This window comes from Notamacropus eugenii, chromosome 7, assembly GCF_028372415.1.
Source record: "Notamacropus eugenii isolate mMacEug1 chromosome 7, mMacEug1.pri_v2, whole genome shotgun sequence".
Classification (NCBI taxonomy): Eukaryota; Metazoa; Chordata; class Mammalia; order Diprotodontia; family Macropodidae; genus Notamacropus; species Notamacropus eugenii.
The window spans coordinates 26,806,164-26,827,566 of record NC_092878.1 but is presented as its reverse complement, the minus strand read 5'-3'; the positions used below and the strand labels follow the sequence as shown (position 1 = coordinate 26,827,566).

At 36.3% G+C, this 21,403-nt stretch overlaps 1 protein-coding gene across 3 annotated transcripts in view; it reads right to left on the bottom strand.

Annotated features, from left to right (window-relative positions):
* Nucleotides 1-21,403, bottom strand: part of KNL1 (kinetochore scaffold 1) — a 104,241-nt gene that overhangs the window by 19,243 nt on the left and 63,595 nt on the right. For all 3 annotated transcript variants that reach the window (XM_072625405.1, XM_072625406.1, XM_072625407.1), the window contains 3 exons: nt 12,665-12,732; nt 11,372-11,470; nt 124-239 (listed from right to left, as the gene is read on the bottom strand). In XM_072625405.1, coding sequence (XP_072481506.1) covers nt 124-239; nt 11,372-11,470; nt 12,665-12,732 — 283 coding nt within the window. The remainder of the gene's footprint in view (nt 1-123; nt 240-11,371; nt 11,471-12,664; nt 12,733-21,403) is intronic.

Genomic DNA, 21,403 nt, shown 5'->3' with positions numbered 1-21,403 from the left:
ACAAATCTAAAAGTGGAGGACCTACTCACACTCAATTTTGTACCATGCCACTAATTAAAGATGGTGATTTAAAAAACTGTAATATCTCTTTTACTACATCCAAGAAAGCAAACACATTCTTACTCTTCAGTCTTTTGATGGAGAGCCTGGCAATCTTCTTTATAAATCTGTATTTTAGGCCAGTAAACATACTGACTTAACATTAAGTCTTTTGGTGTAGATGGCACATTTGTAGCAAACTGAAAGAAAAAACAAAACAAAAAGGTAAATTCCGTAGCACTTCAGAAATGCAAAATTGTCGACAAATTCATGATCAGGAACTAACTTCTTGAATTCTTATCTTGATGAATTTGTCTATGGAAACAACAATACCCTAATCCACTTGATTAACAAGGTAAAAAAACTATCCAAAATGTAAAAATTCAGAGATAGCAGAGTGAGAGGAACCATCAGAAAGAGTTTAGCTCTCTCCATGCCTCCTTAAAATAAGATCTAGAGAATGCAACAGACTGACTTCTGATTGGGAAAGCCCAAGGAAAGTCACAGTAATTTTTACAGGGAGACAGAGAAGTCTGTGGACACTGGGGAGGGGGTCTGACTAGGAGTATACATGACTGTAATGTTGGCATAGGTGAGCATTCTAGCACCTAGGAACTGACAGAGGGCCAAGACAGAGCACTAAAAAGAGATCCTGGGGGATTCCTGAGCAAGTGCTGGGTACAAGTACAGGTGCCACCTAGCAGCTCTGTCACCTACCACTTGGTGCTGGCTCTCAGATCCATGGGTAAAGAGGAATGGTTGTGAACATTGGCCTTAAGTAAGTATTTAGTATAGGACAGCTCTGATCCTAGGAGAAGAGGACAGCACCACAGACCAAAGGGGGAACTGGCAGTTCAGTTACTCTGAATCTGGAGGGCATACTAGCAGCTCAATAGTTGCTGAGTCTATCAGCAGACTGCTGAAACTCCTGCTAGAAAGAAGCTGAGACCCAAACTTGGGCCAAGAATTTGCAAAACTTACACCAGAGGGCAATGAACGGATTTTCCACTGATCATATCAGTTCAGGAGTACTGAAAGCTTACAGGCTCCCTGATGGAGCTATGAAAATAACAAAAGTATGTAAGAAGACAGAAGTTCAGGTCAGACATCGCCCCCTAAAAAGCCCAACACTACTATAAATTCCCAAGTCAAAAAGTAGGTTGGAAAAACGAGCAAACAAACAAACAAGAACTTAAAGAGCTATCTATTATGGTGACAGGGAAGCTCAGGATACAAACAAAGAAGAGAATAATTTTTTAAAAAAAGAACAAAGTCTAAAAGACAAAAATTCAACGAGAATTCCTAGAAGGGTTAAAGAAGGAACTAAAAATTGATCTTAAAAACTAAATGAGAGTAGAAAAAAGAATGAGAAAAAAAGTTAGGGAAGAAAGATGTGGAAAGAGAACAAACAGCTTGCAAAAAGGGGTACAAGACCTTAATAAATAACTCCTCAAAAATGAGAAGTGGCCAAATGGAAGCTAATGACATCATGAAATAATAATAAATAATAAAACAAAGTCAAAAGAGTGGAAAAAAAAAAGGAAAATTGAAATATCTCATGAAGACAATGGACCTGGAAAACAGAGGAGAGATAATATAAGAATGAGTAGACTACCTGAAAGTCATTTTTTAAAAAGAGTCTAAACATTATATTTCAAGAAAGCATAAAAGAAAATTGTCTAGATATCTTAGAAGGCAAAATAGGAAGTGAAAAAATCCACCTGTCACCTTCTAAAAGAAAACCCCAAAATGAAAACTTAGAAGAACATTATAGCTAAAATCCAAAACTCTCAGATTAAGAGAAAATACTATAAAATAAGAAGGAAGAAAAAATTCAAGCACTGAAGAGTCATGATTAGGATCACACAAGATTTAGCAGCTACTACCATAAAGAGGAAGAGAGTTTGGAATATCATATTCCAGAAGGCAAAGGATCTAGACTTACAACCAAGAATACTCTACCCAGGAAAACTAAGTGTAATCCCACAAATGAAAAAACTGATCTTAAAAAAAAAAAAGACTTCCAAGCATTCCTAATGAAAAGCCTGGAGCTAAGTAGAAAATTTGACATACAAAGGAGTCAAGTGAAGCATAGAAGGGTAAACATGAGTGAAAAAATAAGGGACTAAACTTCTCATATGGGGAGATGGTATATGCTGCCTCTCAGAAGTTTTTCATCACCAGGGATCACAGAGGAAGTCTAATTAGAGTAGCTGGGTGTGATTCTGTTGTGTTTAAATGATCTCAAAATAAGACTGGATGATGAAGGAAGAAGAATGCATTGGGAGAAGGGAGAAGTGAAAGGAAGAATACTGAAAAAGTATCTCACAAAAATGGGGCACAAAAAGGAGTTTATACAATAAGGAAAGGGAAACAGGGAGCGTAGATGACACTTGAACCTTGTTTTCATCTGAACTGCTTAAAGGAAGGAAGAATACATACAGACACAGTTGGAAACAGAAACACATCTTACCTAAGGGGCAAACAGAAAGAAAAGAGATTAAGGGAAAAGGGAAGAATAAAAAAGGTGGGTAGATCAAAGAAGGCAGTCAAAAGCAAAACATCTTAAAGAGGATGTAGGGAAAAAAAGAGGAGGATAAATATAAGAAAATAGGATGGAGAGAAATACACAGTTATCAATAATTGTGAATGTGAATGGGATGGACATAAATAAATTGGAAGAGGATAGCACATTTAGAAATAAGAATCTAACAGTATATTGTTTAACAAAAACTTGAAACAGAAAGATACATGCCAAGTTAAAATGATGGACTGGAGAAAAATTTAATACACTTCAGTTTAAAGAAAAAAGGCACGGAGGGCTTAATGATTGGAAGTATTGTTGGGCCAGACAAGACTCTGGGCAGCCGCTAGGAGCCCCCGGCTTTGAAATCCCAGGTGTTGGTGCTTCTCTCTCTGGTAACTATGTATGTATGTAATGGTCAGACAGTTGGATCTGTCTGTTGATCTGTGATGTATGTACTGCTTATGTCAGACAGTTGGAAGCCTTGTCTGTTGATCATTTTTTTTTTTTGTATTTTCTCTGAAGTTCAGGGTGCTGACTTTTTCCCCTGAACTAAGTGAATGATACATGTGCTTGATTAAAGTGCTTGTTGACCCCTCAAAAAATAAATAAATAAAAAAGGCAAGGGTAGCAACTACAATCTCAGACAAAGCAAAAGAAAAAATAGACCTAGTTTTAAAAATTAGAAAGAAAACCACACTTTGCTAAAAGGTATCTTAGACAATGAATTAATATCAATAATCACCCCCCCCAAATGGAATAGTATTTAAGTTTTTAAAGAAAAAGTTAAATGAATTACAGGAAAAATAGCAAACTTTAATAGTTGGGGAACCTCAATTCATCCCTCTCAAACCTAGATTAATAGAATAATAGATTAACAAGTGAAATTGAAGGAATAAGCATAGGCAACAAGGAAACAAAACTTTTACTTTTTGCAGAAGGTATGATGGCTTATTTAGAAAAGTTAGAGTCAACTAAAAACTAATCAAAACAATTAGCAACTTCAGTAAAGTTGCAGAATATAAAATAAAATCAGACAAATCATCAGCCAAAATACATGCATACATGTGATGTGTGTGCGTGTGTGCATAAATTCACTTTAAATACAAAAAACTGGATATTCATATAGGTTTAACTCATAATGTCCATGTTGAGATGACTGGAAATGATTAGAACATGTGTGCTCCCTTTAAATTTTTAACTTAATTAAACAAATATTGATAATGTTTATTAAAAGTCTTGACAGAACTTAATAAAAGGAAACACTCTAAAATTTGGACTCAGTGAAAAAGTCACACTCAAGGACCTAGAAGGCCACATGTGGCCTTGAGACTGCAGGTTCCTACCCCAGGTCTATTATACAAAAGGTATGATAGATATATACAAATTCAAACTAATAAAATGGATCAATTAAGTGTGAATATTTGTATTACAAAATAATTTTTCCTTTTACCTATTTATGACTTCCTTTAACTAGAAAGTTCTACTACTTTAACATTTACCTAGATCATAAGAGAAAGATTTAGCATTAGAAGGGATCTTAGAAGTCATCCAGTTCCCCTCAGTTTATAGATGATAAGATAAATTGTTTTTTCAACTCATGATTGGGGAAAGCAGATCCTCTTTGTTCTTTACATTTTTTTCTTTTGTAATAGCCATTTCATTTCACTTACCTATAAAGATCTGTAAACGCTTGTATCATTTCAAAACGGCTATCACCTGGCAGCCTAGGAGCTCAGCTATCACTGGAGCCCCTGGGTCTGATCACTACAGAAATAAAGATAGGTCTAAAGAACTGGAGAGAGAGTAATCACTCATTTTAGGCCATGTTAATACACCACAAATGGTAGCAGCATCTAAAATCAATGAGTTTATTTCATGCTACGCCAATCAAATTACCAAGAGATTATGTAACATAAGAAAATTACCCAGAAGGAACAAAAGATCAAGAATCTCAAAGGAAAATAATGGACGAAAAGGAGCCACTCTGTACTGTAACTCAAGTTCTATTACAAAGCAGGTATAATCACAGCTATTTGGTACTGGTAAAAAATAAAAATGTCCAAGAGTAGACCAGCAGATCACGCACAAAGCATTCATAAACAAACGTACATAGAAGTGATCGTGTTCAGTAAAGCCAAGACCCCACAATTCAGGCAAAGATTCACTATTCAACAAAAACTGCTAGGAAAACTAAAAATCAGTATGGTAAAAATGATTTTTAGATCAATGTGTCACACCATAAATCTAGATAAACTCCAGGTGGGTACATAACTTAGATATAAAAGGTCATATAATAAATTAGAAGAGCAAGAAAGAAAAGATCTCTTGCAACCCTGGATAGAGGAAGAGTTTCTGACCAAACAAGAGAGACAGAGATTACCACAGGAGTGGGGAACTTGCAGCCTCATGGCCATATAGGGCCTTCTAGGTCTTTGGGAGCAGCCTTTCCACTAAGTCCAAGTTTTACAGAAAAAATTCTTTTATTAAGGGGATTTGTTCTGTGAAGTTGGGATTCAAGCAAAGGGTTGCACTTGAGGACCTAGAGGGCCACATGTGGCCTTGAGGCTTCAAGATGACATAAAAGAAAAAATGGATCATTTCCATTGCATAAATTTTATTAGCTTTTGTACAAAAAACACTAATTGTAGTTAAAATTAGGAAATGATTATCTGGAAAAAATGATTAAATCAAGTTTCTCTGATAAAGGTCTCATGTTCAAGATATTGTAAGGAATTAATTCAAATATATAAGAACAAGAGTCATTCATCAATAGATAAATGGTCAAAGAACAAGAAGATTTCATAGGAATAATCCAAGTTACCAACAATCATATGAAAAAAAGTTATATATTTTTCTTTCTGTATCAGTCCAAAGTATCACACTTTTAACAGCATACAAGCACCTGAGCCCACATCCCAAAACCAGATAAAGCTCATTTTACTTTATAACAAATTGACATTAAATAATTCCTCCCTGTCTCCCTCCCTACACTCTCAAAGCCAGATTCTAAGGTTGTACTTTTATCAACACACACACACACACACACACACACACACACACACACACACACACACACTCTCTCTCTCTCTCTCACACATTTACTTTTTGTGTATTAATGACAAGAATATCATAATTCAATTTAATTAAATGTAGTTGAACAAATATATAATAATCTAAAAGTCTTATTTTGTCAATTAATTTCCTACTACTCCACCAAAACATTTACCTGAAGTACAAAAGGGTGCAAAATTGATTTGTGTTTAATCTCTGAATACTTTCACTCTTTAGTTAAAGTGCTTAAGAAAACAAAAAAAAAAGCAAAACTCAGATGATAAATATACTGGATAACACACATACTTGTTAATCAACCCTTTAATAATGAAAAAGTTGCCTATATCTTTATTTTTATTTTTAAAATTTAGGATCCCCAGGCCAGACATGTAGAGACCATGATGACCCTGATTGCCCTTTTTGATCTACACAAGATCTTTGACCTGATCCATTTTTGAACTGGTTTTGTCTGTCCTACCTTAGGCAACCCGGTGGGCACCCCATTTCCAGGGGCTCACCATACTGATATACTAAACTTAGTCCCATCAGACTGGTACAGCCACCTGCAGTTTGGAATTGCAGGGCTCACATCAGGCAACCTTAGCTTCCCTGGTAACTGAGATTATAGGCATGTGTGACCATGCCTGGTAGTATCTTTAAAAATATATGTAATTCTTTCTTAGAGTCAGAATTGTGAATGAAAGCACAATCTTAGTATTAAAAACCCTTAAGGGTGGATAATTTTGATTACATTAAATTGAAAAGTTTTTGCAAGCAAAGCCAATGCAATCAAGATTAGGAGGGAAGCAGAAAAATGGGAAAGAATTTTTACAACTAGTGGCTGTGACAAAGGCCTTATTTCTAAAATATATAGAGAACCAAGTCAAACTTACAAGAATACAAGTCTTTCTCCAATTTATAAATGATCAAAGGATATGAACAGGCAGTTTTCAGAGGAAGAAATTAAAGTGATCTATATTCATTTGAAAAAAATGCTCTAAATCACTACTGATTAGACAGATGCAAATCAAAACAACTCTGAGTCACCACATCACATCTATCAAATTGCCTAATATGACAATACAGGAAAATGATAAATGCTGGAGAAGATGTGGGAGAGCTGGAACACTAATTCATTGCCGGTGGAGCTGTGAGCTGATCCAACCATTCTGGAGAGCAATTTGGAACTATGCCCAAAGGGCTATAAAAATGTGTATAACGTTTGACGTGGCAATATCACTTCTAGGGTTGTATCCCAAAGAGATCAGAAAAATGGGAAAAGTATCTATATGTACAAAAATATAGCAGCTCTTTTTGTGGTGGCCAAGAACTGGAAATTGAGGGGATGCCCATCAATGGGGGAATGGCTGAACAAGATGTGGTATATGAATGTAATGGAATACTATTGTACTATAAGAAATGATGAACAGGTGGATTTCAGAAAAACCTGGGAAGACTTATATGAACTGATGGTGAAGTGAGCAGGACCAGGAGAACATTGTTCACAGAAACAGCCACAACGTGTGATGACCGATTTTGATAGACTTAGCCCTTTCTCAGCAATGCAAGGACCTAAAACAATTCCAAAGGACTCACTATGCAAAATGCCATCCACACCCAGAGAAAGAACCATGGAGTTGGAATGTAGAGTGGAATAGACTATTTCTTTTTTGTTTCATTTTGTTTTGTTTTTCTTTCTCATGGTTTCTCCCATCTGTTATAATTCTTCTATGCAACATGACTAACGTGAAAATGTGTTTCACAGGGATGTATGTATAAAGCCTATATCAGATGGCAGGCCATCTTGAGGAGGGAAAAGGAAGGGAAGAAAATTTAAAACTTATGGAGGTAAATGTTGAAAACTAAAAAATAAATTAATACATTGAAAAAGAAACCTCTTATGTGAAAACTGTTTCTATATTACTTCAAAATAGGATTCATTTTTCATTTTCTTGCTTCTCAAAGTTCATGTTTTATTGGTTTACTTAAAGGAGATGTAACCATTACAGGTATATACCCCAAAGAGGTCAAAGATAGAGGAAAAAGATCCATACGTACAAAAGTAGTCATAGAAGCACTCTGTTATATCAAAGAATTGAAAAACAAAAAAAGCAGGGCAACAGCTGAACAAGTTATGGTATATGAATCTAACAAAATATTATACTGAAAGAAATGAGGAATATTACGAAATCAGAGAAAACTAGGAAAATTTTGATGAATTGATATAGAATGAAATAAGCAGAATCAGGAGAATCACCCCAATAATCTATGGAAAAACGATTCTGAAAGACTGCAGAACTCTATTCAGTGCAGTGAGCTATGGATTTACTGACAGAGAGATAAAGGACCAGAAATGCAGAATGAGACATACAAATTAGGCAAATTTTTATTACTACTTTAAAATACCTGTACATTAAAAGAAGTTCATGGTTTCAGTTTTGTTCTTTGCATATTAAAATGTTTTTATTTGTTGATGGCTGGTGATTAAGTTCATAATAAAAACTTTTTTAAAAAAGGAAAGAAACAGACCTTTTAGCAAAGTCTGGTCAATGGAGATCATAAGAGATAGAAGAAACCTTAGAAATAAGTTACTCTAATTGCCTCAATTTGCAGATAAAGAAATTGAGGCCCAGAAAAACCAAATGACTTGTCCAAGGTCACACAGATGGTTAAAAAAAAAAAAAAATCAGGGGGACGGAGCCAAGATGGCAGAATAGAAAGACACTCATACACTAGCTCTTTCCCCACAGCCCATAAAATACCTGTAAAGAAAGACTCTCAACAAATTCTAGAGCAGCAGAAGCCCCAGAACAACAAAGTTGAGGAGATTTCCAGCCAAGGGTGACCTGAAAGGCCAACGGGAAAGGTCTGTCACACGGCACCATACTCGGAGTGGAGCCCAGCCCAGCCTTGGCCTCTGAGAGGAGGACAGAGCAGGTCTGGGGGTGGAATACCCAGCAACAGTAGCAATGGTTTGTAGATCCCTCAACCCATAGGCACCAAAGGTCAGTGAGAGGTTTTTTCAGCTGGCCAAGAAGGGAGCAGGGTCTTCCCACAGCTCCAGTCTCAGGCTGCAGCAGTAGAGGCCACATTGGGTGGCAGTAGCTCCCACAGCAGCCTGCATCCATTGTTGGATTATAAAACCCCTGGGGGCACGGAGCAGCTGATCCTTACCTCAGCCCTGTGTAGCAGCCCTGCCCCCATCTAATACTCCTGAGGGATTTGAGCAGCTGATCTTTATTTCACACTGAATGGTGGCCCTGCCCCCACCAAAAGGCTCTGGGGGAATTGAGAAGCTTATTTGAATCTCAGCCCCCAGTGCTGGCTTGGTAGGACTGGAGGCCAGGTGGCTGTGGAGAGGAAACTCTATTACTCACAGATTTTGCACACAAAAGTTTCTGGTTGCTCCCAGACCAGTGTACAGGCTTGATTGTGCCACCTTGGAGGAACTGAGATCTTACAGATCCCCAGAGTATACCCTACTCTTGAATCCAAAAGTCAAGTAACTGGTTGGGAAAATGCCCAAAAAAGGGAAAAAAAATAAGACTATAGAAGGTCACTTTCTTGGTGAACAGATATCTTCTCCCATTCTTACAGATGAGGAAGAACAATGCTTACCATCAGAGAAAGATATAAAAGTCAAGGCTTCTGTATCCCAAACATCCAAAATAAATATTCAATGGTCTCAGGCCATGGAGGAGCTCAAAAAGGATTTTGAAATCAAGTAAGAGAGGTGGATGAAAAATTGGGAAGAGAAATGAGAGAGATGCAAGAAAATCATGAAAAACGAGTCAACAACTTGCTAAAGGAGACCCAAAAAAATGTTGAAGAAAATAACACTTTTAAAAATAGGCTAACTCAATTGGCAAAAGAGGTTCAAAAAGCCAATGAGGAGAAGAATGCTTTCAAAAGCAGAATTAGCCAAATGGAAAAGGAGGTTCAAAAGCTCACTGAAGAAAATAGTTCTTTCAAAATTAGAATGGAACAGATGGAGGCTAATGACTTTATGAGAAACCAAGAAATCACAAAACAAAACCAAAAGAATGAAAAAATGGAAGATAATGTGAAATATCTCACTGGAATAACAACTGACCTGGAAAATAGATCCAGGAGAGACAATTTAAAAAAGTCTAGACATCATCTTTCATGAAATAATCAAGGAAAACTGCCCTGATATTCTAGAACCAGGGGGCAAAATAAATATTGAAAGAATCCACAGATCATATCCTGAAAGAGATCCAAAAAGAGAAACTCCTAGGAACATTGTGACCAAATTCCAGAGTTCCCAGGTCAAGGAGAAAATATTGCAAGCAGCTAGAAAGAAACAATTCAAGTATTGTGGAAATACAATCAGGATAACACAAGATCTAGCAGCTTCTACATTAAGGGATCAAAGGGCATGGTATATGATATTCCAGAAGTCAAACTAGGACTAAAACCAAGAATCACCTACCCAGCAAAACTGAGTATAATACTTCAGGGGAAAAAATGGTCTTTCAATGAAATAGAGGACTTTCAAGCATTCTTGATGAAAAGACCAGAGCTGAAAAGAAAATCTGACTTTCAAACACAAGAATCAAGAGAAGCATGAAAAGGTAAACAGCAAAGAGAAATCATAAGGGACTTACTAAAGTTGAGTTGTTTACATTTCTACATAGAAAGACAATATTTGAAACTCTTGAAATGTTTTTCAGTATCTGGGTAGTTGGTGGGATTACACACACACACACATACACACACACATACACAGAGAAAGAGAGACAGAGAACACAGGGAGAGTTGAATAGGATGGGATCATATCTTAAAAAAATGAAAATAAGGGGTGAGAGGAATATATTGGGAGGAGAAAGGGAGAAATGGAATGGGGCAAATTATCTTTCATAAAAGAGGCAAGTAAAAGATTTTTGAGTGGAGGGAAAAAGAGGGGAGGTAAGAGAAAAAAACATGAAGCTTACTCTCATTACATTTGACTCAAGGAAGGAATAAAATGCACACTCATTTTGCTATGAAAGCCTATCTTAAAATACAGGAAAGTGGGGGAGAAAGGGATAAGCAGGGTTGGGGGGATGATGGAAAGGAGGGCAATGGAAGGAGGGAGCAATCAGAAGTCAACGCTTGGGAAGGGACAGTGTCAAAAGAGAGAATAGAAGAAATGGGGGGCAGGATAGGATGGAGGGAAATATAGTCAGTCTTACACAACATGACTATTATAGAAGTCATTTGCAAAACTACACATATATGGCCTGTATGGCTTGCCTTCCCAATGGGGATGAGTGGGGAGGAAGGATACAAAATTAAAACTCAAAGTTTTAGGAACAACTGTTGACTGTTGTTCCTGCATACAACTGGGAAATAAGAAATACAGGTAATGGGGTATAGAAATTTATCTTGCTCTACAGGACAAAAGAGAAGATGGGGATAAGGGAAAGGAGGGATGTTAGAAGGGAGGGCAGATTAGTGATAGTGGTAATTAGAATGTTCGGCGTTTTGGGGTGGGGGGAGAGGAGAGATGGAGAGAAAATTTGAAACTCAAAATTTTGTGGAAATGAATGTTGAAAATTTAAAATAAATAAATACATTAAAAAAAAAAATCAAAGTCTAGTTTTTGAATCCTGGAATTCTTACTTCAAAATTAGGGGGGAGGGTTCCCACTAAACTTTAAAAAAAAATGTCAGTCTATACTGGTCCTACTAGTCAATCAAGCAGAACAAAATTTAAAGAAAGGTAAAGTATATAAAAGAGATTTCAACTTACATTGGCTGGAAGGTTGCTCTGTCGGGGTTTCTGAATTAGAATGTGGACCTGCAGAAGTGACAAGAACTCTCTTACTGTGATCCTACCATCATGGAGTTTCTGAGGAAGAAAAGGAAATATTGTGTTATCATTTGAAATATGTTCTCTTTGACTATTATTATCTCATAATTTTCTTCCAAAGAGATGAAAGCACGTTATCCATATTTATTAATTTATACAATATATGTGAATTATCCAGAAAATATAATCATTCCTATTTTCCCAGGGTATACAGTAAGTAAACATATATTATTCAAAGAATTCGAAACACATCACCTCAGGGAAAAAGGAACTGAAAGTTAAGAGGGATTAGGTGACCTCTCCAAGGCTGCATTTGTAAAACTAGGACTAGAATCCAGATCCTTTGCCTCCTAGTTTATTACTACTTCTGCTATAATATGTTGCTACTCTTAGCAAAAAACTGATTTAGACTCTCCCTAACATTCTGTAAAGCAATTAGGAATTAATGCTAAAAAAGCAACTAAAACATCTATATACACACCCTTTGGCCCAAAGATCCGACTGCTAAGCATGTAACCCAAGAAGGCCAAAGACAACAAAGGTTGGATATACATCAAAATATCAAAATGATGCCCATCAATTGGGGCATAGCTAAACAAATTTCTCTATGTGAATGTAATAGATTTTTACTGCACCATAAGAAATTAATATGAAGAATTCACAGAAGCATAGGAAGATTTAAAAGAAGTAGTCCAGAGTAAAATAAGAACATATGTGACTATAATATAAATGAAAATAATAACAAAAAAACCACAAAATAAACATTGTTATCATAAAAACTAAGAAGTTTGGCCCCTGGAAAAGTATAAAGAAAATGTAATTCCATTTGTAGTGTGCAGAGTTAGGGGACTGAGTGTGGGAATATTTAGTATATTGTCAGGCCTCAGGTAGTGCTGTATGGCTTTGCTGAAATATTTCTTTTCCTTTTTCTTTTAGTACTCTTTGTTATACTAGATGGCTTGCTGGGTAAGGAAATGATATGTTGGAAATAAAGGTGACATCATAATACAAAAATTTTGAAATTTATTTTTTTTTAAAAAAGGAAAGAAATACTTTCAAAAGTGCTACTATTCAACATGAAAAGAGCTGAGAAAATAGCCTGTATATCCTTATAGCTACAGCTATACTCAGTGCATTAAGCTGTGCCATCTAACTGAAAAAATCTAAAGGAAAACATGGAAAGTCATAGGATTAGCTGTAGGATTTTCAGGGTTTTCAAATGCTTTAACACACCTCTTTCAAGTTCTCTTCACAAATGTGGTCCATGAGAAATTGTGATTCCATCTGACTGCTCTGCTGCACTAAGAATAAAAAGAGAAATTAAGAAATAAGTCAGAAAGAACTTCACTGGCAAACTCATGTTTGTGTAACTGGACCTGAAATCACCTCCAGAGACCTTTCTGCAGGGTTCAAATATACAAGTGGCTTATTTCCAGTTAAGGTTTAACTTCACTGCTCAGGGTGAGTTCATTTTTACTTTGTCACTCACTTTATACTTCTGTAGATTTTCACTACTTAGAGTTTATTAAAATGAAAAACATAAACTTTAAATTCTAAATTCATAAAACATTAATTTCAGAGAACCAAGTAAGGCCTAAACAATATTCATATACTTCATACGCTGAAAAATTCTCATTATTTGTCAAACCAAGAGATAAATACTTTAAGTTACATGCTACAGACAGATCTACAGTGAAGACGGCAGGATGAGGCAGGAGAAATTATTTGGCTCTCTCAAATTTCCCTCCAAATAACTTAAAACAACATCTCAAGTAGAATTTTAGAGAGGCAGAAATAATAAAAAGTTGGGATAAAGCAGTCATCTAGTCTTAAGACAACTTAGAACTTTAGAAAATATCTGATCTACAGGGTGGTGGTCTGACTCAGGGAAGCACAGACACCACTATCACAAACAGCAAGCCTTGGGGGCAGCTGTGTGGGTGAGAACTTTTGCCCTGGGGGGTCAGAGACTGATTGGGAGAAGACTGCAGGGGCCCTCTGCTGGCAGTACAAGTACAACACTGGATGCAGGGCCTAAGCAGTTGACTGGACATGGTCCCAGATTGTGGCTGCCCTCGAGGAAGAGTTAGTACAAACTACTGAGTATGGCTGCAGAGTGGCAGCACCACTTGCAGTTCTAGGACAAAGAGAGCTGAACGTGGTCACTCTGAGGAGAGTGAAATCCCTGGTAGTAGGTATGCCCAGGACAGAGATGATGCTTGTAGCAGTGGGAGAACTGAAGTGTGTTTCCAGGACTTCATGGGGAGTGAAGGTGTTTGTAGCAGCAGTGAGGGGGGCAGCTCAGGAGTAGAGTACTTCAGGTTACTCAAAAACTAAGACATAAGCCAGCAGAAACAGACACAGAGACACGGAGAGATAGAGAGAGAGAGAGAGAGAGAGAGAGAGAGAGAGAGAGAGAGAGAGAGAGAGAGAGAGAGAGAAGCATAAACAGTGGGGGAAAATAGAATGGAGGGAAATACACAAGTAGTTATTATAACTTTAAATGTGAATGGGATGAACTCACCCATGAAATGGAAATGGACAGCAGAATGGATTAAAAACCAGAATCTGACAATACGTTGTTTACAAAAAACACATTTAAAAATAAAGGGCTGGAGTAGAATTTATTATGTTTCAGCAGGTGTAAAAAAAAAAAGTAGGTGTGGAAATCATAATTTCAGACAAAGTTAAAGCTAAAATAGATTTAATTAAAAGAAATAAGCAAGGAAACGATACTATGTTAAAAGGCACCATAGAAAATGAAGTAATATCAATACTAAACATCTATGTACCAAATGCTACAGCATCCAAATTTATAAAGGAAAAGGTAAATGAATTAGATGGAAATAGCAAAACCATAATGGGGGGGACTTCAACTTTCCCCCCTTGAGACTAGATAAATCTAGCCAAAAAACAAATAAGAAAGAAGTCAAGGAGATGAATAGAGTCTTAGATAAGCTAGATATGATATGTTGGGGGTGTAAGCTCAGTTCTATGTGGACAGTCTTGGGCAGGTAAAGGTGAGGACTTCTAAACCTTAGAGTTCTCATGAGGCCCTCCAGGGAACAGCTGGGAATTGAGGTGTGAGACCCGGGCTATCTCGTGCATTTCCGCCTCTTCCCCGTGGGAAACTTGCTGGGGAGAGCATCCCTGCCCTCGAGATTAATCCATAGTCTGAGCACACCTATTGTTGTCTAAGGGCTGAGAACAGGCACGGTATTCAGGTGCAAACTATGCGGCGGGAGAGCTTAAGTAGGGTCAGGAAAGCCTGAAGGCGCTCTTAGCGCTGAGGGGCCCTTAAAGGACAGAAGGCCCCTCTTCCCTCCTCTTACTGTAAGATCTTTGCCTCCTTGGGAAGAGGATTTCTCTCTCCTGAGGAAGAATTCCCCCTGCACATGTAACCAAGACCCTGAATAAAGCCTAACCCTTGTTTGACTCTGGAAAGTCTCTTCTCTCATACATTTATCCGGTTTGGCCAGCTGAAGACCTGCGATAGGTAAGGTAAGACTCGGGTAGCCCTTAGGCCTCTAGGCCTGACAATGATAGACATCTGGAGAGAACTGAATGAGAATAGAAAGGAATATATCTTTTTCTCAGTGGTGCATGGCACCTTTTCAAAAACTGACAGTATAATAGAGTATAAAAACTTTAGTCATATGCAGAAAAGCAGAAATATTAAGTGTACCCTTTTCATATCATACTGCAATAAAATTATATTTAATAAGGGATCACAGAAACATTCAAAATTAATTGGAAACTGACCTAATTTTAAAGAATGGGGTGGGTTAAAGAACAAGTCACAGAAACAATCAATAATTTAGTTAAAGAGAATGATAGTGAAACAACATACCAAAACTATAGGATGTAGTAAAAGCAGTAACTGGAAGAAAATTCATATTTCTAAATGCTTACATCAACAAAACAGAGAAAAAGCGGACCAATGAATTGGGCATGCAATTTAAAAAAAGTAGAAAAAGAACAACTTAAAAATTTCCAATTAAACACCAAATTGAAAATCCTGAAAACTAAAGGTGAGATTAATAAAATTGAATGTAAGAACACTGTTGAATTAATAAATAAAACCAGGGGTTAGTTTTGTGTGTGTATGGGGAGAAAACAACCCAATAAAATAGATAAAGCATTAGTTAACACGATTTTAAAAAAGAAACCAAATCAATAGTATAAAAAATGAAAAGGGTAACTATATCACTAAGAAAGATGAAATCAAAGCAATCATTAGGAGTTACTTTGTCCAATTATATGCCAATAAATTTAACAACTTAAGTGAAGTGGAATAATATTTACAAAAATATAAACTGCCTAGATTAACAGAAGAGGAAATAGAGTATCTAAAGAAATCTATTTTTAGAAAAAAGTGAATAGGCCAAATGAACTTCCTAAGAAAAAAAGGATCAGGACTGGATGGATTTACAAGTGAAAGCTACAAAACATTTAAAGATCAACTAATTTAAATAAATCATTTGAAATAATAGGCAAAGAAGGGGTCCTACCAAACTCCTTTTATAAAACAAATATGATGCTGATATCTAAACCACAAAGAGCAAAAACAGAAAAAGAAAATTATAGACCAATTTCACTAAAGAATATGGATGCAAAAATCCTAAATAAAATACTAGATAGGAAACTACAGCAATATATCACAAAGGTTATACACTGTGACCAAGTGGGATTTTTACCAGGAATGTAGAGTTAGCTCAATATAATGAAAATTATTAATATAACTGATTATATCAATAACAAAAGTAATTAATGATGATTATATCAATAGATGTAGAAAAAGCTTTTGACAAAATAAACTCATTCCTATTAAAATGTTTGAAGGCATAAGTATGAAGGGATTTTTCCTTAAAATGATAATCTCCCTAAAACCATTAGCAAGCATTACTTGTTAAGGGAGGAAGGTATCAACTTTCCCAGTAAGATCAGCAAGGATGCCCATTATCAACTCTATTACTCAACATTGTATCAGAAATGCCAGCAATAACCTACAGTCATCTGAAAAAAATGCTCTATATCATTACTGAATAGAGAAATGCAATTAAATCAGCTCTGAGGTACCACCTCACACCTACGAGATTGGCTAATGTAACAACAACAAAAACAGAAAATGATGGATGTTGGAGGGGATGTGGGAACACTGGGGCACTGATACACTGTTGTGGGAGTTGTGAACTGATCCAACCATATGGAGAGCAATTCGGAACTGTTCCAAGAGCTATAAAACTGTGCATTGATCCATCAATACCTCTGCTAGGTCTATATCCCAAAGGATATAGGAAAGGGGGAAAGGACCTGGATGTACAAAAATATTCATAGCAGCTCTTTGTGTGGTAGCTAAGAACTGGAAATTGCAGAAATGCCCATCAATTGGGAAATGGCTAAACAAGCTGTGGTATGTGACTGTAATGGAATATTATTGTGCTATAATAAGTGATAAGCAGGATGATTTCAGAAAAACCTGGAAAGATGCGCGTGAATTGACGTAAAATGAAGTGAAAAGAACCAGGAGAACGTCGTTTACAGTAACAGCAATATTGTTCGATGAAGAACTGTGAATGACTTAGCTATTCTTAGCAATCCAATGATCTAAGTCTTCTGAGACAGTCCCAAAGGACTAACAATGAAACATGCTATCTGATTCCAGAGAAAGAACTGGTATTGTTTGAATACAGACTGAAGCATGCTATTTTTCACTTTCTTTCTTTCTTTTGCTTTTATTTGAGTCTTCTTGTACAAAATGACTAACATGAAAATGTTTTATATGATCATACATGTATAATCTATATCTAATTGCTTATTATCTCAGGGAGAGAAGGAGAGATGGACAGAATTAATTTAAACTTAAAAAAAGTTTAAAAACTGTTTTAACATGTAATTAGGGGAAAAGTAAAATTTTTTTTTTTAAATGCTAGCAATAGCAATAAGAGAAGAAAAAGAAATTGAAGGAATCGGAATAGGCAATGAGGAAATAAAACTATCTCTTTTTGCAGATAATATGATAGTACAGGTGGAAAATCCCAGTGGTTCAACTAAAAATTATCTGAAACAATAATTTTAGCAAAGTAGCAGGATATGAAATAAATCTATATGAATCATCAGTCTTTCTACATATTACCAACAAAGCCCTACAAGAAGAGATAGTAAGAGGTATTTCATTTAAAATAACTGCAGAATATAAAATACTTGGGAACATACCTATCAAGACAAACTCAGGAACTACATGAATGTGATTATAAAACACTTTTTATAAAAAAAAAAAGTTACATTTAAATAATTGGACACAGTCATAAATGATTATAGTGACTCTGAGTTTCATAAATGTAAAGATCTAGGCTTTTAGGATATGAACTCATTATCTGATAAAAATTTCTGAGAAAACTAGAAAGCAGGCTGGCAGAAACTAGGTATGGACCATTATGTTATACCATTTACAAAGATAAAGTCAAAATATGTACATGACCTAGACATAAAGGGAGATATCACAAGTAAATTAGAGGAGCATGGAATATATTAACTAACAGATTTATGGATAAGAGAAGAATTTATGAATAAGAGATAGAGTCCATTGCGGAATGAATGTAAAATGGATAGTTTTGATTACACTAAATTAAAAAGGTTTTGTACAAATAAAACCAATGTAGCCAAGATTAGAAAGGAAAGCAGAAAATTGGGGGGAAAGTTTTTTAGTCAGTTTCTTGGAAAAAGTTCTTGTATCTCAAATATAGAGAGAACCGAGTCAAATTTGTAAGAATATTAGTTATTCTCCAATTGACAAATGGTCAAAGGATAAGAACAAGCAGTTTTTGGAAGAAAAAAATCAAAGCTACATATAGTCATATAAAATACTCTAGATCATTGTTGATTAGAAGACTGTAAATCAAAACAACTCTGAGGTACAATCTCACATCTACCAGATTGGTTAAAATGACAGAAGGGGAAATGACAAATGTGGGAGGGGTTGTAGAAAAGTTGGGACACTACTTGTTCAGTCATTTCAGTTTTTATTCCATTTTTCATGACACCACTTGGGGTTTTCTTGGCAAAGATACTAGAGTGGTTTGTCATTTCTCAAGCTTGTTTTACAGAGGAGGAAAACTAAGGCAAACAAGGGTAAGTGACTTGCCCAGGGTTACACAGCTAGTAAGTATCTGAGGCCAGATTTGAATACAGGTCTTCCAGACTCCAAGTCCAGTGCTCTGTCCACTAGGCCACCTACCTACTGGGGAAGAATAGAGGATGACTACAAATAACTCCAGAACTAATGAAGCAACTAGGCCAAAACTGAAAAGAAGCTCAGCTGCAGATGTGTCTGGTGATGAAAGGAATGTCTGATGCTGTAAAGATCAATACTGCATAGGAACCTGGAATGTAAGACCTGTGAACTAAGGTAAGTTGGATATGGTCAGACAGGAGATGGGAAGATTAAACACTGGCATCTTGGGTGTCAGTGAACTTAAATGGACAGGAATGGGTGATTTTAATTCAGGTGATCACTACACATACTACTGTGGGCAAGAATCCCTTAGAAGAAATGGATTAGCCTTCATAGTCAATAACAAGGAGGAGAAAAGTGGTAATGAAGTATAATCTCAAAAATGACAATATCTGTTTGAATCCAAGGCAAACCATTCAACACAATTATACAAATTTATGCCCCAACTGAAGAGGCCAAAGTTGATCAATTTATGAAGACATACATTTTCTACAAATTCCCTGCTCTTTCTCCCCACCCCGCCAATGTCACATTCATCACAGGGGATTAGAATGCTAAAGTCAAAAATGAAAAGATAACTGGAATAACAAGCAAGTTTATCCATGAATTACAAAATGAATCAGGGCAGAGACTAATAGAGTTTTGTTAAGATAACTCACTGGTCATAAGCAAACACTTTTTCAACAAGTTGAAAGATGATGTTACATATGGACATCATCAGATGATCAATAATCAAATTAATTACACATTTTGCAGCCAAAGTTCTATGATGTCAGTTGAAACAAGATCTGGAGCTGATTATGACTCAGATAATGAGTTTTTATTACAAAATTCAGACTTAAATGGAAACAAGTAGGGAAAAGTATCAGACTATATAAGTATGACCTAAATCACATCCCTTATGAAGTAGAAGTGCTGGATAGATTTAAGGTTTAAGATCTGGTAGATAGAATGCCTGAAAAACTATAGATAGAGGTTCAAAATACTGTACAGGAGGCAGCAACAAAAAACGTCCCAAAGAAGAGTAAGAAAGCAAAATGACTGTCTGATGAGGCTTTACAAATAGCTGAGGAAAGAAAGGGAAAGGAGAAAGGGAAAGATAAACCCAACTAAATGCAGAATTTCAGAGAATAGCAAAGAGAAATAAAAAAAAGGTTTCCTTAAACAAGCATTGCAGAGAATATATATATATAATATAATGGGAAACAATATAATGGGAAAGACAAGAGATCTCATCAAGAAAATTAGAGCTATCACTATCAAGGAAATATTTCATGCAAAAATGGGCATGATAAAGACAAAAATGTAGAGACTTTACAGAAGTAGAAGACATTAAGAAGAGGTGGCAAAGATATACAGAAGAAATATATAAGAAAGATCTTAACCTCACTGATAACTATGATGGTGTGGTTACTGACTTAGAGCCAGACATCCTGGAGACTGAAGCCAAGTGGCCCTCTGGAAGCAATACTAACAATAAGGCTAGTGGAGGTGAAAGAATTCCAGCTGAGCTATTTAAAATCCTTTTATTTAAAAGATAATGCTGTTAAGGCACTGCGCTCAACATGCTAGCAAATTCAGAAAACAACATTGGCCCATGGATTGGAAAAGATCAGTTTATGTTCCCATCCTAAAGAAGAGCAATGCCAAAGAATGTTCAAATGGCTGAACAACTGCTCTCATTTCATGTGCCAGCAAGGTTATACTGAAGCTTCTATAAGCTAGGCTTGCAATATGTGAATTAAGAACTACCAGAACAGCAGGCTAGTTTTCAAAGAGCAGAGGAACTAGAGACCAAATTGTTAACATTCCCTGGACTATGGACGAAGCAAGAGAATTCCAGAAAAACATCTATTTCTCCTTCATTAACTACACTTTGCCTTTGACTTTGTGGTTCACAACAAAATGTGGTAAGAGCTCAAAGAGACTGAAGTATCAGGTCATCTTGTCTCCTAAGCAACCTGTATGTAGTCCAAGAAGCAACAGTTAGAACTGAACATGAAACAAAGAGATTGGTTTAAAAATGAAAAAGGAGTACAACAACTGTACATTGTCATCTTACTTATTTAACTCAGATGCAGACGACATCGTGTGAAATGCCAAGATGGACAAATCAAAAGCCAGAATTAAGGCTCAGGGAGAAATATCAACAATCTCAGAGATGCAAACAATGCCATTCTGATTGCTGTTGTTAATCCTTCATTCTCGAAGAGGACTATGACATCATGGAAGTGATTTGGCTTTTAGTGAGGGAGGACTATGCAGTCACCAGCCTCATTTTCTCTTCTGAAGCCATCTGGGTCCAGTGGTCAAATATACGTATGTAGTGGAAGATCTTGGCCGTTTAAAGCTAAATTCATTATCAGATCTCAAGTTGACTGAGGCAACACACATTCAGTGATTAAGGTTAGGTGAAAAATAAGGTAAAGAAAGGCATCTTTAATCTAGTCCAGAAAAAAAAAAAATCAAACTGGGAGAAGACTCTCAGGATTTCTGGCCAAAACAGAAACAACTCCTATTTACATTCACTCTGAGTCAATCAGGGCCCAAACAATGACCAAGTGGGGTTTGGTCTCAGACCTATTGCTGGCCAATTAGTGAGAACCAGAGTGATTTGAGTTTAAGGCATGGTCCTTAAGAAAGAAATCTAGCATATAAACCCCGAGATATTTTGAAAGTTTCTGAAGGGAGGGAGGGAATGAGGAAGAGAAAGAAGGAAGGAAAAGAAAAAAGCTATA